The 17458-nt window shown below is 42.0% G+C and overlaps 1 protein-coding gene across 3 annotated transcripts in view; it reads left to right on the top strand.

Annotated features, from left to right (window-relative positions):
* Window positions 1-17458, top strand: part of URB1 (URB1 ribosome biogenesis homolog) — a 152823-nt gene that overhangs the window by 101484 nt on the left and 33881 nt on the right. For all 3 annotated transcript variants that reach the window (XM_033949919.1, XM_033949918.1, XM_033949920.1), the window contains 3 exons: window positions 2928-3096; window positions 7070-7172; window positions 12980-13140. In XM_033949919.1, the coding sequence (XP_033805810.1) occupies window positions 2928-3096; window positions 7070-7172; window positions 12980-13140 (433 nt within the window). The remainder of the gene's footprint in view (window positions 1-2927; window positions 3097-7069; window positions 7173-12979; window positions 13141-17458) is intronic.

Below are 17458 nucleotides of genomic sequence, written 5' to 3'. Positions count from 1 at the left end.
TATTCCTTCAAAATTTCAATTTTGCTACATATTAAATGAACTTTCAATATCTGCACTTTATTGTGGAAAATAACAGAAATGTAACATACTTCGCTAATAGTGTAGTCATCTACCAATGACTTTCCAAACAATCAAGCATTCAATGTCTTCTTGATAAAGCCTGTGATGCTGTTCAAGTCCTTGTAACAAGGCCACACGATGCACTGGGTTCTGTGGTGGTGGAATACTGCTCAGCTTCCTGAATCAGCAGTTGCAAAACACAACCCATGTTGAGGCCGGTGTTTGTACTTTCAAGATAAGAGGATCATATATTTTTTTCACTATATGTAAATTTTGTTTAAAATAGGATTTGCATAAAATTTGAGTGAGTGGTATGATTAGAACAGAAAGTGGACCAACAGGTTGTTTAACCTGCATGGTCGTTCTTTGTGAAGAGCTAACCTATCAACATATTTACTACTACTACTTATCACTTATTTAGGGCTTGAAGGCGTATACAGCGTTGTACATTTTGACATTTATAATAGTTCCTGCTCAGAAGAGCTTACAATCTAAAATGGATAGACAGACATGACATTTAGGGTTGGGGATGCAGAACCCAAGGTGAAAGATGTTAGGAGTTGAAAGCGCTCTCAAAGAGGTGGGCTTTTAAAAGGGCCTTGAACACTGCCAGAGACGGAGCCCGCTGTAGGGATTCAGGCAGCTTGTTCCAAGTTTGCGGCGCAGCAAGGCAGAAGGGACAGAGTTGAGTTGGCAGTTGAAGAGAAGGGCACAGATAGGAGGGACTTATCACCTGAGCGGAACTCACGGGAGGATCATAGGGGGAGATAAGTGAAGAGAAATAGGGAGGGGAAGCTACTGTCTGGGATTTTTTTGTTGTTAAATGGTTTATTACATTTCCCTTCAGACATGTCTTTCTATTCCACAGCATGTGCATCTTACTTAGAGGAGCATCTCTGTCTCTCTGTTCACCACCTTCTTTGCAGGTCTCCTTCACTGACTTGTCCACTATAAATGCGCCTGTTTAGCTTTCAAAATCCTACACGGTATCCTCCCTCCCTTTATCCCTCTTTCTTGGAATTCCTCAAACCCTAATACCACCAGATCCTCCCACAAATTAAAACTATCCTTCCCCTCACAAAAAGCATTTCCCACAAAGGAAAGCTAGGGACCTCCCTCCACTTCAAAATCACTGAGCTCTGGAACAACCTTACCTCCCCTCTTCGGAACTTGAGCTCTCTCCAAATCTTCCGCAAGCATCTGAAAACCTGGCTTTTCTCAAAAAATGTAAGTCTCCCTCCAAATTAGGAATCAAGGAAACTCTTTTATCTTGGCATCCCAAGTCCTCTAAATTTTCTTCACACTTCTACCTCTAACCTGTCTAACACTTCTACCTTCTTTTCCCAACCTACCCACCTCCAACACCCCCCCCCCCCCCACTGACCTACACTCCCCCCTCTCTCTTCTAACTTCAACTACTTCCTTGCTCCTAATATTGTTCAATTGTTTCCGAACCACGTGTAATTTATTGCTTGCTTCTAATAGTGTTCAATTGTTTTTAAACCACTTGTAATTTTTTTGTTAATCAAATGTAAACCGCCTAGAACTCCTTGGGTATGGCGGTATACAAAAATAAAATAAATAAAAAAATAACCCTCTGTTGTAGTTCCTTCCTATTTCTTCTACTGTAAACCGCGCCGAGCTCTACGAACGTGGAGATGATGCGATATACAAACCTAAGGATTAGATTAGATTAATAATGTGCTTAACCAAATTGACATCGCCTGTAACAGACAGGAAACACTACAGTCTTATGAGCTATTTCTCAGGGGTATGCTAATACAGCTATAAAGCACTGTGGTTTGGAGGAAGGGGGGGCAATTGATGTACCACAAAGTCCTGACCTAAGAACAATACCTTCTGGCATTGCTGAATGTGCCCCCTTGCTTATAATTTGATGACTTGCTTCATCAAGGTTTGAAACAAATTATAAAAGCATAAAATCACAGTGATACACCCACTCTCTGTTACAGCATTTTCCTCCCAACCAGAATCCCTTACCTGTTATATTTTAGCTCATGTTATCTTCTCCCAGCTAGTGCCACAGGAATGCTCAACACTGCATATATTTGTGAAACTTTTTCTTGGTGCTTTCTCTTTCATGTGCTGCACATTGGATTTCCTGTGAGGAAGACAGGTTCATTGGCTGTTGATTCATGGCAGCTTTTACTTTGGATTGTAACCCCTAGTATTACTCTGTGGGAACTCCAACATAAACTTTTGTTTCGCTTATATATTTCCCCTACTAGCCTATCGTATGTCTATCACTGGTTCTTCTTGTTGTTTGAAATGTGGCCAGTCTTATGCTTCATTAGGCCATCAATTTTGGACTTGCCCCAAAGTTTCCACATTCTAGCAGCTTCTAGGGAACTGTATTTTGACTTTTTGGCGACAGCGTTGGACGCCTACTTCACAAGCTCGTTTTGGAATTTATACATTTTCTCTTCCAAAATGTGGGGGGATGACAGCTTTTTTGGCACATGCTGTCCTTTTGGGACTGACAGTGATTTTGACTGGCTTACAGCAGACACACCTTCATGTTCTCTTTGGCGATGTCTTATGATTGGAGAAGCTGCTTTGGAGAGCTGTGATTTTGCGGACATGGACTCTCCTCAGGGACGACGGTATCAAGTTGTGTGGGAGCCTTTTTGGCAATCATTAATGCCTCACGCTCCCAGCAGACCGTTGAATGCTTAATTGCAGTGCTATTTTGTTTCTGGATGATGGCATGAGAGACATTCCTTTTTTGAGATGGGGGTAGGTGGGGGAAGTTATGGCACTGTGTATTGGTTAAGTTGTAATTTTTGTTGTTCCTTTGCTTATTCTTGAAAATGAATAAAACATTTAAACATTACTTTGGATTGTAGGTTACTGCTGTGGGGCCCAGCTGCGGTGGAACATCACAAAACATGCAAGAGTCTGGGAAAATCACTGTGGCAGCAGCCAAGCATGGAGGAGATTCTTTGTCTGCTGGATCGAGAGAGGATGATGAAAACGATCATGTATTTCCCCCTGCATCGTCATCTTTACACAGAGGTGCCCTTCTCTTCCTGTTGGCGGCTTCCCTCAGTTTAGTAATGGAATTCATAGACAGGACTTAATATTTTATTGCAGTGTTTCTCAAATCCAGTCTTCAAAGGGAGTAATTTTTTGTAAGAAAACGCCTATGTAATACAGCCAAAGGGACACTTCCTTTTTGTCCAGCTAAACATCAGTGGAATAAAGGAGGATGCAGCCTGGATCTACTCAGTATTTCTCTACTTCCAGCAGATGGTGCACAGGTTGGGGGTACTGGAGCCTAGGCAACCCCTTGGGCAGAGGCTCAGGCCATGTCTCCAGAGGCTACCTGGTCATCTATTTATTTATTTTGTAAAGCATTAAAAGATCAATCTGTGGACCAGGAGCAATTGTGCCTTTGGCACGGTGGTGGTGGGGGCGGGAGCCTCGTCTTCCTTCTGTCTGCTCAAGTACATTGACAGGGTTGGTATTCCAATTTTATTGTTTACTACTGGCAGAGACAGTGGTAGTCAGGAGCGTGATCGAATTTGGAACTCACGTGGGATGAGATGCAGAGCGCAGTGGTAAATGGTTGATGATGCTTAACAGGAAGGAGAGTGAAAGAGGGGGACCTATTTGGAGCAGTTGTAGGGGAGGACGAGGGAGCTGATTTGGGGGAATGAGTGGGTAATTTTTTTTTTGGGGGGGGGAAGAAATAGTGTTGGGTTTAGGCAGTGGGAATTTGGGTGCCCATCTACCCAGGTTAGTGGAGTACTAGCGAGGAGGCATGTCAGTCACTGACCTAATATTACCTTGTAATCAGTGCAGAAGTAGAGAGGATGTGACTGATTTTAATTTCATTGCCTAGCAGCTTCCTGCTGGTCACTGTTGGGCTTTTACTGACTCCTGCACGTCTTCTGGGTTCATTGAGCCATTATCCACAGGGAACTCGGACATTTTACCCTATCATGTTCCGCTCCCCCCACCCCCTGTCTCTGGCCATCACAGAGACATATCTCAATTGAGAATTACAGTCTACAGTTCCCATTTGGAGCCTGGTGCAAGTGTGTACTAGACCTGCCAGAAGAATTTTCTGTGGCGTGACAACTGGCCATTGCTCCCTCCCTGGGGATTGTGGTGCTGTCTGTATGATATCCCTGACTAAAAATAAAGAGCTTTGATTGCAGTTGGACCTGAGTGTCCTGTGTATAGGTAGCAGCCTATATTACCATCAATGTGTCCATCTGACAGAACCCACGACTTCCTTTTTGCCTGACCAAGAAAGAAGCAAAGTCAGAAAATGTTGGGATATTCCTTAGTTTTTCTTCTCTCTCTCTTATCGCCTCACTTTAATTCTGTGCCTTTCCTTCTTGGCTTCTCTCTCTCCCATCTTGTCTCTTTCCTCTCACCCTCAAAGTCATCTTTTCTTTTTTTTTAATAATTAAATGTTAATTGAAAAAAACTGTTCTGACCAAAATGCTAGGAATGAACAGAATGCTAGGAATGATAAAGAAGGGGATCACGAACAGATCGGAAAAGGTTATCATGCCATTGTACCGGGCTATGGTGCGCCCTCACTGGAGTACTGCATCCAGCACTGGTCGCCGTACATGAAGAAGGACACGGTACTACTTGAAAGGGTCCAGAGAAGAGCGACTAAGATGGTTAAGGGGCTGGAGGAGCTGCCGTACAGCGAAAGATTAGAGAAACTGGGCCTCTTCTTCCTCGAGCAGAGGAGATTGAGAGGGGACATAATCGAAACATTCAAGGTACTGAAGGGAATAGACAGTTGATAAGGACAGGTTGTTCACCCTCTCCAAGGTAGAGAGAAAGAGAGGGCACTCTCTAAAGTTAAAAGGGGATAGATTCCGTACAAACATAAAGAAGTTATTCTTCACCCAGAGAGTGGTAGAATCTATCTCCTTTTAACTTTAGAGAGTATCCTCTCGTTCTCTCTACCTTGGAGCGGGTAAACAGTCTGTCTTTCTCTACTAAGTCTATTCCCTTCATTATCTTGAATGTTTCGATCATGTCCTCTCTCCTCTTTTTAAGGGAGAAGAGGCCCAGTTTCTCTAATCTTTCACTGTACGGCAGCTCCTCCAGCCCCTTAACCATCTTAGCCGCTCTTCTCTGGACCCTTTCGAGTAGTACCGTGTCCTTCATGTACGGCGACCAGTGCTGGACACAGTACTCCAGGTGAGGACGCACCATGGCCAGGTACAGCGGCATGATAACCTTCTCTGATCTGTTCGTGATCCCCTTCTTGATCATTCCTAGCATTCTGTTCGCCCTTTTCGGCGCCACAGCGCATTGTGCAGATGGCTTCATTGACTGGTCAATTAGGACTCCCAAGTCCCTTTCCTGGGAGATCTCTCCAAATACCGCCCCAGACATCCTGTATTCGTGCATGAGATTTTTGTTCCCGACATGCATCACTTTGCACTTATCCACATTGAACCTCATTTGCCATGTCGATGCCCATTTCTCGAGCTTGATTAGTCACGTTGCAGATCTTCGCAATCTCCCTATGTCTTCACTACTCTGAATAACTTTATATCGTCCGCAAATTTAATCACCTCACTCGTCGTACCAATGTCCAAATCATTTTTAAAGATGTTGAAGAGCACGGATCCAAGCACTGACCTCTACAACACCCCACTGGTGACGCTCTTCCAGTCCAAGCATTGTCTGTTTACCCCAACTCTCTTTTTCCTATGCTCCAGCCAGTTTTTAATCCACGTGAGTATTTCACCCTTAATTCCATGGCTCGCAATTTTCCGAAGTAGTTGTTCATGTGTGTACCACACTCTTCTCTCACTACTCCCCAAACGTGGAACCAGCTCAGGTAAGAGAAGAAAAGAACCTCAAAATATTTAAATCAAAACTAAAAAGTTTCTTGTATAGAGACGTCTTAAATTAATTCTCCTTTTTGCCATTTGAAGTAGGCAAGTACTGATCTAATCTAATATAACTCCTATTGTTTTATCCTTATTTGTTCTCTTTCCTATATTAAATTGTAATTCTTCCCCAATTTCCCTATGAATTGTACATCTGTCTATCCCTATATTGTATGTCTCCCTCTTTTAAAAAAAAATTTTATTTTATTGTTCATCACTTTGTAATCTTTGAAAAACGATTTTATCAAATACGAAATAAATTTGTAAAATATGATTTTTGTTGTGCATTTGAGAATCATACATGTTCAGCAGAATTGAAAACTTTTGCTGCGGAATCTGGCGTTGGCACAGGAAACTGGGAACCATAAATGTTTTGCAAATCCTTTCAAGGGTTCAGTATTGAAAATAATTTATCTTCTTGACCTCCAAAGTTAATTGGATAAATTATTGGTTTAAAAATTTGAGGCCTGCTGACTGGTTAACTTTTGGCTGGACAGGTTGATGTTTGACCAAAGGTGAACTGGGTTTAAGAAGGAGGACAAAGAGGTGTGTGATAATCGATGAGTTGGGCTGTAGAAATAGCAAGTATAAAGATGATCAAATAGGCTTTTTGGTTGTCTTTAACCAGTTCTCAGGATTGCCAGCTTATTCATCTCTTTCAAGATTCAGTTAGATAAGTTATGCTGATTATTAGGGATGTGTATTTAAAACTTGATGCATGCAAATTTCACCCTGACTAATCTACAAATTGCCACATATTGTCAATATAAGACATACAGATTTGTTTTAAATTAAAACAAACAGGAAACAAACTGAAAAAACATCCAATAATTAGGGGTAAAAGGGTAAAAGTATAAAAATGAACTGTCTCAACCTCCCTCCCCCTCTGTTCACATCCCTACTGATCTTTTTGTTTTTACCTGGAGCCCTGCCAACATTGGGTCATGGCATTGATGGGCTTTTCTGCATGGAATCAGTGTCGTGGTAAAAATGCTGGGGAAATTTGGACTAGGCCTTCTGTCTGCTTGGCATTCTGCTCTTTCTGTCCTTGCCCCTGGGGCTGTTGTGTTGTGAAACCACAGAACTTATCTAGTGCTCTTTCTCTCTCATATCAGGAAGGACATCAGAATTTGTATGAGGATGACAGCATCAGTGAGCTGGATGCGCTCTACGACCCTTCTTTCTTGATTCCTCTCTTCTGTGAATTGGTCAGGCCAGGTAAATAGACTAGTTTGAAAACCAAAAGCCTGTACTTATCCATGTTTGCTACCTATCTTCCTTTCAGTATATCTACGGAGATCTCGGACATCATCAAAGAGAAGAAAAAAGCATTCATCTCCTACAAACAATCAGGGACACAGGACTCTAGAGTAAAATATCTGGCCAAGTCAAGGGCCGTCAAAGCAGCAGTTAGGGAGGCCAAATTCCGCATGGAGGAGTCTCTAGCAAAGAACATCCAGAAAGGAGATAAATCTTTTTTCAGGTATATCAGTGACAGAAATAAGAACTCGGGAGGGATAGTACGTCTAAGAAAACCAGACGGAGACTATGTAGAAACGGACTCGGAAAAAGCCCAACTGTTAAATAAATACTTCTGCTCAGTCTTCACCCGCGAGGCGCCGGGAATCGGCCCTCAGCCACAGACAAGGGTTAAATCAGTTGACCCGTTTAGTAATTTCAAGTTTACACCCAGCAGCGTCTATTGCGAGCTGTCAAAAATCAAGGTCAACAAGGCATTGGGGCCTGACAACCTACACCCTAGGGTGCTCAGGGAGTTGGGTGATGTCCTAGCGGAACCGCTATCCGCGCTCTTCAATCTCTCCCTTAGTACAGGTAACGTCCCGATGGACTGGAAGACAGCTAACGTCATCCCACTCCACAAGAAAGGCTCCAAGATGGCGATGGCAAATTACAGACCAGTGAGTCTCACATCGATAGTGAGCAAACTAATGGAAACCCTAATCAAACACCAATTGGATAGAATCATGGACGAGGAGAAACTAAGGGATCCCCGCCAGCATGGATTTACTAAGGGGAGATCCTGCCAATCCAACCTGATCAGCTTCTTTGACTGGGTGACGAGGAAGCTGGATGCTGGTGAGTCCCTGGACATTGTCTACCTAGATTTCAGCAAAGCATTTGATAGCGTACCACACCGCAGGTTGCTAAGCAAGATGAGTTCTTTAGGTTTGGGCGACACATTGACAAATTGGGTTGGGAACTGGCTTGGAGGTAGGCTTCAGAGGGTAGTGGTGAATGGCACCCCCTCCGAAATGTCAGAGGTGATAAGTGGAGAGCCACAGGGCTCCGTCCTGGGCCCGATCTTGTTCAACATCTACATAGGAGACTTGACAGAAGGGCTCCGAGGAAGAATAACTTTATTCGCCGATGATGCCAAGCTAAGCAATGTAGTGAACAAGAGCACAACAGACAATAATTCAATGGCAGATGACATGATGCATGACCTACTTCTACTGGAGCACTGGTCTAGGTCCTGGCAACTCAGTTTCAATGCCAATAAATGCAAAGTCATGCACCTGGGAAGCCGAAATCCACGCAAACTTTACACCCTAAATGGCGAGATCTTGACAAAAACTGAAGCAGAAAGAGACTTAGGAGTGATTGTCAGGGAAGACATGAAGTCTGCAAATCAAGTTGAGCAAGCTTCATCCAAAGCAAGGCAAATCATAGGTTGCATACGCAGGAGTTTCGTCAGCCGTAAACTGGAAGTCATTATGCCACTGTATAGATCCATGGTGAGACCGCACCTGGAGTACTGTGTACAATTTTGGAAGCCACATTACCGCAAGGATGTACTGAGACTGGAATCGGTCCAGAGAATGGCCACCAGGATGGTCTCGGGACTCAAGGAGCTCCCGTACGAGGAGCGGTTAGGGAAGTTGCAGCTCTACTCACTCGAGGAACGTAGAGAGAGGGGAGATATGATCGAGACATTCAAGTACCTCACGGGTCGCATCGAAGTAGAAGAGGATATCTTCTTTTTCAAGGGTCCCGCGGCAACAAGGGGACATCAGTGGAAAATCAGGGGCGGGAAACTGCACGGTGACATTAGGAAGTTCTTCTTCACAGAAAGGGTGGTTGATCGCTGGAATAGTCTTCCACTTCAGGTTATTGAGGCCAGAAGCGTGCCAGATTTTAAGGCCAAATGGGACAAACATGTGGGATCTATCCGCAAAGATAGATAGGGAGGGTCATTGGAGTGGGCAGACTTGATGGGCCGTGGCCCTTATCTGCCGTCTATTTCTATGTTTCTATGTTTCTATCACCTAGAAAATGTCCTGGAAGTCTGCTTTTCCTACTGCAGGTCTTATACTTGTTTCTGTTAGCGTTAATTGCATGCAACATGGGGGGGTGCAGATCAGGCTAACAGGCATGTGCAGTATGGGCTGCAGTAATGGTTCTCTGCCATGCAAAGAGAGGAGGGGGGGGACTGTCTGAATCTTGGCCATTTGCTAGAGCAGGGGTAGGGAACTCCGGTCCTCGAGAGCTGTATTCCAGTCGGGTTTTCAGGATTTCCCCAATGAATATGCATTGAAAGCAGTGCATGCAAATAGATCTCATGCATATTCATTGGGGAAATCCTGTAAACCCGACTGGAATACGGCTTCTCAAGGACTGGAGTTCCCTACCCCTGTGCTAGAGGATGAGATTCTGGTTGAAGGGCATGTTCTAAGGGGAGCCTGATTGCAGTTTGCCATAGCATACATAGCAAAGGTATGTGTCAGGTGCAGCTCTGGACGATGGCTCTCTGCTATGAAGAGTGTGCCATTATATTTTATTGCAATCATTCTCGAGCCATTCATGGAGTAGTCCTAGCCCAGGGGTGTCCAATGTTGGTCCTCAAGGGCCGCAATCCAGTCGGGTTTTCAGGATTTCCCCAATGAATATGCATTGAAAGCAGTGCATGCACATAGATCTCATGCATATTCATTGGGGAAATCCTGAAAAACCGACTGGATTGCAGCCCTCGAGGACCGACATTGGACACCCCTGTCCTAGCCAGTCTGGTTTCCAGGAGACCCACAATGAACATGCATGAGAGATTTGCCTACACTGCCTCCATTACATAAATCTATCTGCTTAATTTGGGCAGACAAGATAGACCAATGGTCTTTATCTGCCTTCATTTTTCTATGTAGTTTTTTATTCATTATATTGTGATATGTAGAATTTCTCAATCCACGGGTTTCTTATCCCTGAATAAAAAGACTGCTGTTTGTTTGGGTCATTTTTTTCTTTTGTAATTGTATTTTCCCTTCCCGGGTCAGTAGAAAACTGTGATAAATCTGTGTAATGCCTTAATCTTATGGTAGATCTGATGAGCATAACAGCAAAAATTCTTGATGGCAGATTTCAAGGCCTTTTTAAAACAAAGACATTGTACATACTGAACTCACTGTAGCAAACAGATAAGTGACCAACTTAGAAATTTGAAACGTGGGCACATACACACATCACCATAATGAGACCAGAATCATAGATGGCAGGGGGAGGGGTGCAGCTCACACACTCTTAATTTTAATTGGGCCTCTTTCCTATACATATTTTAAACAAGTTGTGCTCTTTGTGGCTATTTAACATCTCTGCTAAATCTTTATAAGGACGAGTTAGTTGGGTTTGATATTTTAAATAAATATGATGTATTGTTCCTGATCTCAGCATCCCTGAATGTTTTATTATTTTATTGTCCACCAGGTCTGCTTTGTGGCGATTACTTTCCAGTTTTTAAATCTTTGTTTAGTTAGGAAATTAGAGGATTTTATTTTAATTTATTTATTTACATTTCTTATATACCACTTCTATTCGAAGCTGGTTTATGTTTGTTTATTTAAGATTTGATATACCGCTCCTGCATTTTACTGACCTAAGCAGTTTACAGTGTATCAAACTAAAATGAAAATAGGTACTTGAGAAAAACTACCCTATCTGTCCCGAAGGCTCACAATCTAGCTAAAGTACCTGATAAACTAAAAATAAGTAATAACAACATAATTACATTCAGGTACTCCCAAGTATTTCTCCCTATCTGTCCCAGTGGGCTCACAATCTAACTACAGTACCTGGGGCAACGGAGTGTTAAGTGACTTTGCCAGGGTCACGGAGCAATGCGGGGATTGAACCCACAACCTCAGAGTGCTGAGGCAGGGGTTCTAACCACTAGGCCACTTCTGCAACTTACAGACGAGGCAGAAAAAAAGACTGTTGATGACTTTATTTCTATCTTATTCTCCTTGGGCTGGTCCAAAATATTGAGAATGCCCAATTTTTCATGTCATGGGTTCACCTTCGCAGCCTTGCACCTTTGTAACTCAAAGCGCAATCTCCTTTCTCTTCTCCTACTTATGCTCTGAATATCGTCGACTGTATAATGCTACTCATTGTGAAACCGTGTAATACACAGACCCTGTAACTCTCCTGTTACTATCACTAGATAGAAACATAGAAACATACAAACATAGAAATAGACGGCAGATAAGGGCCCACGGCCCATCTAGTCTGCCCACCTTAATGTCCCTCCCCTACCTTTGCCCTGTGAATAGATCCCATGTGCCGATCCCATTTGGCCTTAAAATCAGGCACGCTGCTGGCCTCAATCACCTGTAGTGGAAGACTATTCCAGCGATCAACCACTCTTTCAGTGAAAAAGAATTTCCTGGTGTCACCTCGTAGTTTCCCGCCCCTGATTTTCAACGGATGCCCTCTTGTTGTCGTGGGACCCTTGAAATGTTCAATGCTATACTCTGTAATTCGCTGTCTGTACAGTTTCTCTTCATTGTAAACCGCCTAGAAGTCGCAAGATTGTTGGCGGTATATAAGAATAAAGTTATTATTATTATAAGCAGGCTGAAAAGGTTTGAACTGGTAACTTTTTTTTATTTTTTCACATAAAAGGATGGAGTTTGGACTGTTGTATTCATTAAAACCTCATTTTTTTTTTGTTTCTGAAGACGTAGTCACCTTTTCCCAGACATACAACTCTATTTCAAAAGGCAGAATGATATAAAAGTGTCTTTACAATCTTATGAAATGTTAAGAAGTTACATTAAACATAATTGAATAGATAAACTTCCGTGTTGATAGTCTCTTCATGAGGAAAGCCCATGAATGGGTAACTTATGCACTATGAATATTGTGTCAGTAGCATTTGAGAAAGTGAACATAAAGATTATACAAGGTTTACTATTTACTGGGTAAATAATTTAAAAACTAAGCTTAGACATTTAAAATACAATCTTAATTTTTACAGGAAGACCATAAGAACAGCCGTACTGGATAGACCAGTATCCTGTTTCCAGCAGTGGCCAATCCAGGTCATAAGTACCTGACAAGATCCCAGATAACAACAGCATTACATGCTACCACTGCTCTCAAGAGCAGCTGTGGCTTCCCCCCTTTTATCTCAGTAGCAAACTATGGATTTTTCTTCCAGAAACTTTACCAAAAATGTTTTAAATCCAGATACATTAACTGCTGTTGCCACATTCTCCTAATGAGTTCCAGAGCTTAATTATTCATCGAGTAAAAAAATATTTCTTCCTTTTCATTTTAAAAGTATTACCATGGAACTTCATTGAGTGTTCCCTTCATTGAGAGTTTTTGTACTTTTTGAAAGAATAAACGATCGATTAATGTTTACCCATTCTACTCCACTCAGGATTTTGTAGACCTCTATCATATCATCTTTTAGGTCATCCAAGTGCTTGGGCAGGTTTTTAGACATGTTTAAGTTTTGATTATGAGCCCCTTAAAATATTAAAATCAGGATATTGGTTTGCTCTAATCCTAGAAGTGCCCACTCATTGCTCTTGGCTGATTACTGGCTCTAGTATGATCTATCGGTGGCATTTATAGTATTAAAGGAAAAGGTTTCTATTCATAATATTGCAGTGTATAGAATCACCTTGTAGATTTGTGAGAGTAGATTAAATTATTTTTAATTGAATGTAAGATGTGCAATGCATTCCCTCATAATATTTATTTTTCTCTTGAAAAACTTTCCGCAGAGTTTGTAGTGGATTGCTTTAAGTTTGTGGACGTAAATGGTCTGGGCCTGACTATAGCTGCTCTTAGTAGCTATGACTCCAGATTGAGAGCGGCAGCTAATTATGTGCTGGGATCCTTTTACTCCCACCTGGAAGGGGCTCGTTTCCGAGATAAGAAACTGGTAAGCCTGAATTGGATGAAAAGATAGAGCAAAGTAACAGCTCATCAGCTCCATGCTCAGATCATTCTATAATACGAGCATGAGTCCCTATTTCTTACTCTGTTCTCCATATTTAATTCCATTTATCACCATGTTTCTAGCACCTGAACTAAAACGCACAAATCTAGTTCCATATTTATTCAAGAGTTTTATATGTTTCTAGCTTGAATTTCTTTGATACTTCTACCATGGAAGATGCTTTCTCAATCTCTTGTTTTTTAGTTATTGACAGCTCCTCCCCCCTCACACACACTTTTGGGGGGGGAATTGTTACGCATTGTGTATACACTGTGAACCCCCCCCAAAAAAAAACCCCACCAAAATGTTTTTTGTCGTATTTTCCACAGAACTCAGCCAATTCTTATGAAATTTAGTGTGTCGTGTCCTGAATGAAGATGTAAAATAGTTGTAAATATTTCCCACCTCAACACTACCTTGTGAAAATGAGTTGTTGCTATGGGATACATGCAGAAGCAGGCAATAGTTTCTAAACAGTCTCTGTATCAAAATGGTTTTCACTGCAGAAGACCAAATTCTGGTAAAGAACTTGGTACTGCTAAAAGGTTACAGCAGTCGACGATTGTTGAAAGAGTTCCCTCAGAAGGGTTGGAACAAAAATGGCCTTGATGTGCGGCTGCTCAAGATACGAGCAACAGACACTGTGGATCATAAGCCAGGCAGCGGATAGCCGCGCTCCATTTACACACAAGAGCACATTGACGTACACAATCTTGTATTGAGGCAGGAGGACATAGAAACATAGAAACAAGCGGCAGAAAAGGGCTATAGCCGACCAAGTCTGCTTATTCCAAGTATCCCCCCCCTGAATTCACTCCCTTAAAGATCCCACGTGAGTATCCCATTTTCTCTTAAAATCCATCACGCTGCTGGCCTCAATCACCTGCTGTGGGAGTCTGTTCCAATGATCCACCACTCTTTCGGTGAAGAAGTACTTCCTGGAGTCGCCATGAAACTTCCCTCCCCTGATTTTCAGTGGATGCCCTCTGGTGGTTGAGGGTCCCATGAGCCAGAAGATATCATCTTCCGACTCGATACGTCCCGTGATGTACTTATACGTTTCAACCATGTCTCCCCGTTCTCTTCTTTCCTCAAGTGAGTACAGTCGCAATTTTTTTAGTCTTTCTTCATACATGAGATCCTTGAGCCCCAAGACCATCCTGGTGGCTATTCGCTGAACCGACTCGATCCTCAGCACGTCCTTTCGGTAGTGTGGTCTCCAAAACTGAACACAGTACTCCAAGTGAGGCCTCACCATGGATCTGTATAACGGCATCATGACTTCAGGTCTCCTGCTGATGAAACCTCTGCGGATACATCCCATCATTTGTCTTGCCCTGGAGGAAGCCACAAACACTGAGGGCTCCTTTTACTAAGCCGCGTTAGCGTTTTCAGCGCACGCAGCATTTTAGAGCGCGCTACGCGGCTAGAATTAACGCCAGCTTAATGCTGGCGTTAAGGTCTAGCGCAGGTGGCAATTTAGCGCGTGCTATTCCGCGCATCAAAGCCCCAACGCGGCTTAGTAAAAGGAGCCCTGAATAACTCGCCAAATAGCAAGATGAGCAGGAATAAGCCAAAGAACTGTGGTTAGGATAATTCATGATGATCTGAAATTAAAGTGTCTTACAAAGCGTTGTGCCCAAGAGTTAACTTTACACAACAAAGACACATGCCTGAAACGGTACAAGCAGCTTTTGACCAAGTACCTGGAACACAACATCAGCTTCATCTGGTTTACAGATGAAAATATATTTACAGTAGCTTCACTGATTATTTATTTAATTTGTTTCTACCCCATCCTCCCCAAAGAGCCCAGATCGGCATTCGGCATTCACAATATACAGTTAACAGGTTATAATTTGCCATAGTTACAGTGCAAGATTTTTCAATACAAGTTTTTATCCTAATGCAACACATACTGAGGATCTTGTATCAATATTCATTTCTTTGTAATCTATCAGTCATCATGAGTGGGGGAGGAATGTGAACAGGTATGTATGTTTTTATTGCTTTCCTGAAGTTGAGTCCTTCAAGGGATCTAATCTGCGAAGGTAGTTGATTCCAGTGGCTCAGTATGAAATGGAAGTAGGAACGTCATTTAGCAGTTTGCAGTTGAAGGACACAGCCAGGGGGATGTTTGTTTTTTTAGATGTATTTTATCCTGGGAGCGGAGGGACCTGTTCAGCATGTACAGAGGAAGCTTGGTCACATAGCCCGATACCATGTTGGCAAGGATTTGAATGCTAGCATCAGGCTCTTGAAGACACAATGTTTGACTACGTGTAGCCAGTGAGTCGACAATAGAGCCTGGAAAACAGGTCGCAGGGATGGAGATTTTTTAGAAGTGTGATTGCCTCATTTTGTACATACTGGTTCTTTGCCGTGAGACTGTTTAGTAGCGCATTGCAATAGTCCATGTGGGAGAAGACTAAGGCATAGAGTAGCTGGGTGAAGTCAGACTCAGAAAAGTAGTTTATTTTCCGGAGTTGACTCGGGTAGTAAAATGAGGAAGATACCACCTAAGAGATGTGGTTTGAAAGCGATAGGTTGATGTCTAGGAGTATTCCTTGGCTGTGTGCTTGGTCTTTTGCAGTTATGGTAAGTCGAGTTCCAGCGTAGAGAGGGACGGATGTAGTTGCAATGTTCTTTGCAGATCTAAAGAAGTTCCATTTTCGGAGGCATTTAGTTGTAATTTGTTGACGGATATCCAGTTTTTGATTTTCGAGAAGCAGTTTAGGAGTTTTGCAATCACAGGTTTCTCCTAGTGGTAGATACAGTTGGATATCATCTGCGAAGGAGTGAATCAGGTAATACAAAGAATGATCGCCTGTACATGCCTTCAGCAAAATTGAAGTGTGAGGTTAATGCCAAACGCTTACTATGAACCTGCCCAATCTTCAGCCAATCAGTCATGGTCTCAGTCACAATCTCAAAACTTGGATTCACAACTCTGTTCTTCATCGATCCTGGGGTTAAGATCAACGGCACATACTATCGGACATCCTCTTGATGCAGAAGCTGTTGCAGCGATCCGTCGCATGTTAGGAGACCATCTTCCAAGAGGACAATGCCCCAGCATATTGGGCAAAGGACACTGTAGAACTGCTACATCAGGAGACCCCAGATTTCATTGATCCAGACCTATGGCTTGCGAATTCACCAGACCTAAACTCAGTTGACTGCCAGATCTGGGAGCTGATATAGGAACACATCTACTATACAGCGATATCTGATGTTGAAGATCTTACAGTCCAAAGATCAGTGGTGGCCAAGGCTGAGGGCACGCCTTTGTGCAAAAGGAGCACACTTTGAACATCTGCTTAATTGAAATATTACTTTTTGACTTTACATTTTTTTGCAAGATATGCCATAAAACTTTGATGTGTTTTTATTCAGTTCACAAATCATTTTCACAAGGTAGTGTTATGGTGCGGTGGGAAATATTTACAACATTTTACATCAACTTTATTCAGGACACGACAAACTAAATTTCATAAGAATTGGCCGAGTTCTGTGGAAGATACGACAAAAAAACATTTTGGTATGTTTTTTCAGTTCACAGTGTATGTGTTTGTGTGTATATATACACACACACACACACATATATATGCATATGTGTATAGATCTAGATATGTTTACCTATGTATGTAAAGTAAAACTTGAAATTATTTAGATTTAATCCATCTAAATCTGATAAATGCTGGCATTGTCATCTTGAAGCAGGGACTTTAGATCATTTGTTATTGTATTGTCCATATATATTAGAATTTTGGAAATCAATCTGGAATCAAATTAATTCCCTATTAGAAAATCATGTGGCCTTATCATATGACACAGTTTTATTTGGTATAGAAATGAGGGCTAAGAAACAAATCTCATCTAATAATAACAAGTTATTGCTAATTTTAACTGGGGTTGCCATTCAACAGATCACTTACAATTGGAAGAATTGGAATAGACTTAATTATTGTTTTTGGTGGAACTCTGTATGACATAATATATAAAATGGAAAGGACACTAGCTGTCCAAAAAGGAAATTATAACAAATTTCAAGATGTGTGGAGGCCATTAATAGATTATTGTAAAAATTAAAAATATTCTTCCCTGTATAAAATTTTAAGACATTAAGGGGGGGAGGGGTGTGTGTATTTTTGATTATAATTGAAACAAATCATTGTCATAAATAAATAAGGGGGGGGGGTAATATTTTATATTATGATGATCAATTATAGGATTTCAAGTGTATTTGAATGCTTAATTG

This window comes from Geotrypetes seraphini, chromosome 6, assembly GCF_902459505.1.
Source record: "Geotrypetes seraphini chromosome 6, aGeoSer1.1, whole genome shotgun sequence".
NCBI classification, from domain to species: Eukaryota; Metazoa; Chordata; class Amphibia; order Gymnophiona; family Dermophiidae; genus Geotrypetes; species Geotrypetes seraphini.
The sequence above is the reverse complement of the archived record's forward strand: the minus strand, read 5'-3'. Positions and strand labels throughout refer to the sequence as shown.